The sequence below is a fragment of the Cicer arietinum genome, chromosome 5, assembly GCF_000331145.2.
Source record: "Cicer arietinum cultivar CDC Frontier isolate Library 1 chromosome 5, Cicar.CDCFrontier_v2.0, whole genome shotgun sequence".
NCBI classification, from domain to species: Eukaryota; Viridiplantae; Streptophyta; class Magnoliopsida; order Fabales; family Fabaceae; genus Cicer; species Cicer arietinum.
Window position 1 is genome coordinate 73130096 of NC_021164.2, and position 6685 is coordinate 73136780.

Consider the following 6685-nt stretch of genomic DNA (forward strand, 5'->3'; position numbering starts at 1 on the left):
TCCCTACAGGTTTTGACTGAAAAAGATCATTGCTATTGTGTAGTTCTTAATGCACATGATGGGGCAGCATTTCCTATTGAAGAGGTGTCAAACGATTGCAGTACTAGTGATAACTCCTCCCCGGAACTTTGTTTTGGTACTAATTCTACTAAGAAAAAAGATACTAAGGTTTGATAATTCTTAGTAACTGTACTGAAACTCATTTTCTTTTAAGTTTTTTGAAATTATGATTAATATTTTCTACTCTAGAGATTATTTAATCGATTAATCGTTCTCCAAACCTCATTTTCCTGTTTAATTATATTCTACTCTATATACGTTGTATAAGTGTATATACCGCTTCTATGTTCTTAAGTACCTGATTTTTAGACATTCTGATTCTCTGGTTTATCTATTTTGCAGCTTACCCTTTTCTCGGGATTTGTCAGCTATCAGATGGTTAGAGATGCATATGATGGTTATTTTCCTACTATGCTCTCTTTTTAGATATTTGTTTTGTTTATATTTTTGCAATATTTTTGAATGTCGTATCTACAGAATGAATGACTTGGAACATATTTTTGCACGGTTAACGTACTGTGTCACCAGAATGTTTCACAAAGATATGTGGATATAAATGTGCCCCTCATCTTTGTTCAATATATCATTTCTGTGGAACCTGTGAAACTTTCATAACTCGTAAACTATGATTGATAAATTTTATTCATCCTTGCCAGTGAAACCACAGTACTCTGTCATAAGTATTTACAAATTTCATGCACAGAGCAGTTTGATTCTGTAGGTTAATCTTTAGTAAGCATCTGTGTTTTACTTCTCTTAGAAGAGACTTTTCACTTAAATTACCATAACACTTTATTGTCTTTACAGATTACACAGTGAAACTTCCAAGTTTATTATATTTTACGTAGTTAATGGGACCAAGAACCATATATCTGTTGTCCCACTGATCATTTATGCACTGCAGCTGGAAAATCTCGATTTGGGAGCCTTTTATCTGGAGGCCATTATCCTGGAAAAACTGATAGGATTTACATGAAAGGTCCCGGAGGCCGAGGGGAAGTTGAAGTAGCTGTTTCTGGTGTTTCAGGTAGGCAACTTTTGCATAGGTGATAAAGTACGAAAAGTTAACATTCATCGCACAAAACCCTTTTCACATTACCGTTTAGTTTAACGTTACATGATTGCTTATTAAATTTTATTCTATTAGGATAGCAAGTACTTGTTGAATAGTTGATAGATAGATCAAAGCATCACTGGCAATATTGTTTCTTGTCTGACTACTCTCACAAAATATGTTGTGAAGCTTGTGTGCGTAGTAAAGCTCTAATTTTATTATTTAAAAGGTATATATTGAGAGATGGATGAAATGGAATCTGTCTGTTGCAATGTCAGATCAAAGTCAGCAGGATTCAGGCCCACCTTCTCCAGTTATATCGAAGAAAGGGTTTGGGATTGGTGTAATTGTCCGCAGAGCTGCATCAGTTGCATCAGTAGCAGCAAGGCATGCTTATGCTGCTGCCTCTGCCTCTAGCTCAAATTTTGATGAAATGATACCGTTGAAATGCAGCTTAATGTCCATATCGTTGCCCTGGGAATATATAGCATACGATCTTCTGTTTAAGGTGAGTCTTGCATTGACCAGTTATTGTTAAATGAAATGACCTATTATCATTGCTATTAAGTAAATGTTTATTTGCATCTGGTCTTCACATTCTGCATGTTTCAGGAATTCAAGTTACCAACACTTAACATACAAAATTCTCATTAAATAGTTTACCTAGCTGAAATAGCTTTCAAGGGACACAAGTTTTTTCCCCATTTCTAAATAGCTTTGTAGAACATTGATAATAATCATTTGATTGTCTTATTCAGGGTGCTCCTCCAGTGAACATGTGACCATCTCATGTATTTCTGGGCGCAAAGAAAATAGAATCGGCGATGATGAGTTATGAAATTCATTTCTGTTCTGAAAGCTCTTTCCGTTGCATGCTGAACGTGCATGTTTAGGAGTGTGCATATTTGGTGGTAGGGTGAAAAGTGCCGTGGAAAATTCGTTGCATCTGCTGGCTGCTTGAAATGTTAAATTAATTGTTATTTTTTTTTTAACTGGTTTCATAATAGGTTGTCTTCTAGTTTGTTTAAATTGTAATCATTTGCAAAGAGAGGGTTAAAATATAAATTATATGATGATACTTATATATGAGCGATGACCCTCATCATGGTATCCTTTTCGGATCTGGCTTGAGTCTCTGCATTCATGCATTCGAGACATTGACGGTCGTTCGATTAAGATTAGACAATCTAATTTTAAACTTGGCTATTTTAAATTATTATTAAATTATAATTGGTATTTTTTAGACCGTTTGATCAAAATCAGTCAGCCACTTATGTATCCGAATGTGTGGACTTCTTGACTGCAAAAGAATCCATGTGCTCCTTCTTGTATAAAGAAGCAAAAACTAATTAACTGGCTAAAGTGCATATCATGAGATGTAGTTGAAACTTGATATGTTATCACAGCTTTAAAGTTAGGAATGCATAAGTATAAATAGTAGTGCACACAATAACAGATAAAGGAGAAGCAACCTAAATTGTACTATTCTTTCCATTAACTTTTTTTCTCTTTTTTGCAGCACATGCAACTTAACTACTTTATTAGCATTCTAAAAGAAGCGATTTCTTAATTAACTTTTTTCTTTATTAAATTAATCAAGGTTAGCTTAAATGGTAATAGAAGTGATTGCATGTTATCCTCCACTCACATCCCCCTTTAATAATATTTGTACTGGCAGTCCAAAAGGGCTCCAACTGACAACCAAAATAAGACTGACCCAAAAGAATGCTCAACTAAGAAAACTACCTGAGAATATTCGTAAAATTGAAGATCACATATCAGAAATAGCAATTACGTGAGAATCTTTGTCGTTAGTTTATAGGATCGATTAGGTAAAACTGGTAAGAAAACTAATTATATATTCTTTATTGACAAAAGTAAATCAAGACAAATAGATGTATTAAAGGTCAAGAAAGAAAAGAATAGTGTGTGGTAACAATTACAAATTATAGCCAACTAGTCTTTCATACATAGTTAACAGAATTGGATCGATCAAATATTCTTTATTATAATCTTTTTTTTGTGTAAATTATTTGTAAGAAATAACAATGTACAATTAATTTGTTGGTTCTTTTGGTTTACTAAATATTTAATTAAGTTCCTCTGGATTATTTGGCCAGCGCCAAATGAGAAGTTTTGGAATGATGAGATATAAAAAACCCATATCTGTCGAGTTTTACTTATTAAAATGACTAAATATAATGAAACCATTTATCAGAGCCTGGTTTCGATCCAGGGACCTGTGGGTTATGGGCCCACCACGCTTCCGCTGCGCCACTCTGATACTTATGATTATTATTTCAAAAACACCTATATATCACTATATCTCTTGTCAAAAAATATTAAATCCAAATATTACCCTTTGACAATACAAATATGGCCAAAAAAGTGCAATAGAAAATATATTTACAACACAAAGAAAAGTGTCACGTAGATACTATTGCAAATTAAACAAAAACTAGGAGAGGAAAAAAAACGTGTGTGGTGATTTTGTCGTTTAAGTGTGATGTTATTGTGTTCATCGTTTTAGTGCAATGTATCGTTTTAGTGCAACGTTTTTGTTTTATGTTTTGTGGTATTTTTTTAGTTGTTTTAAGTTTATACTTTATATATTTGTTGAAATGACTGAAAAAGACTCATTTAGTCAGTACTATATTTTGAGTTAGAGACTTATGGAGATTATCACCAATTTCAATATTCTTTCAGCCCTATACATGTTTTATCAACAGATGGTTGAATTGGTAATATCAAATACTATTTATGGTTGATATGAGCGAACAACATCAAATATTTTTTCCCATATTAAACATCGTGGATTTTGCATTACTCTTGATCGTGGACTATATATGAAGAAAAAAAAATAATTTGATTGATAAGATTAAGTTTTTAGTTAGATAATTTTTTATTGATTTTTTAAAAATACTTATGTGTATTGTTAATATATTTTTTATTTTCTTACTAATCTCAAAATATAGATGGAAAATGTCTAATCTATTATCAATTTCATTATTTTATTCTCATCAATAAAATATATTATTCCATAAATAAATAAAAACAAAAAGAAATTCCAAATTACCATTGCAGACATCGCCTTTCATGAAAAAAAAACCTATATGCTTATATATTCTTTAAATAAAATCAGGTTTCATATATACTATTTATTTTATTTTAATGATAAACATAATATAATATGTAAGTGTCATATTAGCATTAAAAAATATCATTAACAATTTTTAATACATTTTTAACTATTTTTTTTATATTATTCTTCATTGATTATTATATACATAATTTTAAAATAAAATTTTATATTATATTAATAATAATAAAAAATTTATTAATAATGAAAATGAATAATATAATAAAAATATTTATGTCTTTTAATTATTACATTTTTTTTAATATTTCTATCAAAAATCTTAAACCACGATGATTATCATTATAAGACAATGGAATATAACGTAAGCTGACACGTGTGTGTTATGTAACCATGGAAATTACTGGATCTTTATGTTCGCTTTTGAATAGTGTAAGCTGAATGTGTATGTGTGTGTCTAGTAGTTAACCCCAAAAACTTTGATTCTTTGTGTAATTAAGCTTACGTACAAAATGATTGATAGCGTGTTGTAACTTGTAACTAACGCGTGGATGCCTATGACAGTGAGAAAGGGAGAAAATAAATCAGTTTGAATTAGTCACAAATACAACTTAATAGTATCTTAATCTTCTCTTCTTATTTATTTTTAATTTATTTATTTATAGACGAAGTGATAAAAATCACTTAAAATTTCAAACACAAAATTTAAAAGTTATGACTTCGGACTAAAAATAAGATGTTCAGACTAAAAAAATTAGTATTTGTAATTGAATTAAAAAAAATAACAAGAAAATAAATAGCACGAATAATTAAGGGGTTGATCGATCGATAGTAAATTTACTGTATTACTTTTTTTTTTATATACTAAATAAAGGACTTAGTTTTGAGTACTACTAGTAGAACTTATATGTCTTTCTATTACTCAATTTCAATCAGAGAAATTAATAGTTTTTCCTTAATCTAACTACTTTCTTCCTTCCAAAAAATTCTTGATATATATGCCTAATGTTCGTTGGAAGTAACTTTCACTGACCTTTTCACCTCAAATGTGTGTTCCCAAAATGACTTTCACTATTGTATAGTTTCGGGCAACTTTCTAAATCCAATTTGTTGTTTATGAGTTTTTGTTTGATTCTTCGTCATTAAGCTAAAACTAATCTTCCCATACCAAAACAAAAAGCTTATACCCCTATCCTAAATTCCCCACCACAGTCTCACAACCGACATAAAAAGTTTGCATGCATAAAGTGGAGTAATCTCCACCTCCATTATAGTTTTAATTTCAAGTTAAATTCAAAAGACACCCACAGCACAGATACATCTGAAGACTAGAGTCTACTTTTGATATTTCTTAAATGTCGGTTTAAGAAATAATTTTTGTTCTAAAATAAGTATCAATTTACTTAGTCAATGCGACATTAATTGATTTATTCTAATATTAACTCAATTTAACCATTTATTTATTTATAATAAATATTACATTTAACTATAGTTTTAATTTATCTATTTTTATTAATTTACAAAATTAATTATTTGATTTTAAAATATGATAGTTGTAGTATTTTATTTTAATTTTTTAATAAAAAATAATGATATAACATATTTTATCTAATGTATCATATGACACAATAATATAAAATAATTAACACTCATGTAATCGTAATAAAATTTCTAAAAGTTTAATTTTTAATTTTAAAAATTATTTATTATAATAATTTAATTAATGACATAAGAATAATTGTATTTTATATCATTTAAAATATATTAATTTTTAATTTTTTAATCCAAAAATACGATGTAGAAACTAAAACTATTGATTTTTAAAATAAAGATATAAATTTTATAAATTAATAAAAATATAAAAAAAATTGTAATTAAACTTAAATATTAAAATATTTAATATTAATAGTTAATAAAAACAAATTTATAAAATTATTATGTGCTAGTATTTGTTTTACAAAATCTTTTGCTCTAGTGGATCCCACATGTTTCCCTTTTTCTCCCTTCAAATACTCCCTCCCTCACATTCATTTCCTCCCTTTTCTCCTTCCTTCCTCTCTCCGGTTCACTCTTTGGAATTTACCGGTTTTTTCTTTCGTTTCTCATATTTGCCGTTTTATTTGAGCCGAGCCATGTTATTCCAAACCGAAGAAGCGGTTCATTTACCGTACTCTTCAGTGCTGGAAACAATGTTGTCCGAAAGTGAAATACAATACCTTTTCTCACTCATTAACCAATCGGGAGACCCGGCTAGTCCTAGCTCCGGTTCACAGGGTTCAAACCGGGAGGTTTACTCCGCAGAAGAAAGAAAGCTGAGGCGCATGCAGTCAAACCGAGAATCGGCTCGACGGTCCCGTTGCAAAAAGAAGAAGCATTTAGAGAACATGAGGAACCGATTGAACCGGTTGAGGATGGAAAATAGAGAACTGAAAAACCAATTAGCCTTTACCATGCATCAACATCTTCTACTTTCC

General features: G+C 29.9%; 1 protein-coding gene and 1 non-coding gene across 4 annotated transcripts in view; one reads left to right on the forward strand and one right to left on the reverse strand.

Annotated features, from left to right (window-relative positions):
• The window catches only part of LOC101495673 (uncharacterized), a 6394-nt gene extending 4157 nt beyond the window's left edge, over positions 1-2237 (forward strand). Inside the window, exons 8-12 of one of the 3 annotated variants that reach the window (XM_073369365.1) lie at positions 44-136; positions 403-457; positions 965-1087; positions 1393-1622; positions 1873-2237. In XM_073369365.1, the coding sequence (XP_073225466.1) occupies positions 44-136; positions 403-457; positions 965-1087; positions 1393-1622; positions 1873-1896 (525 nt within the window). In that variant the 3' untranslated portion in view covers positions 1897-2237. Of the gene's footprint in view, positions 1-9; positions 169-402; positions 458-964; positions 1088-1343; positions 1623-1872 lie in introns of those variants that run through there. The other 2 variants (XM_073369364.1, XM_073369366.1) reach the window with 2 other exon arrangements.
• A 1089-nt stretch (positions 2238-3326) lies between these two features.
• On the reverse strand, positions 3327-3398 carry TRNAM-CAU (transfer RNA methionine (anticodon CAU)). Its single transcript has one exon. It is a non-coding gene; the product is annotated as a tRNA-Met (tRNA).
• Between the last annotated feature and the right edge of the window lie 3287 nt (positions 3399-6685).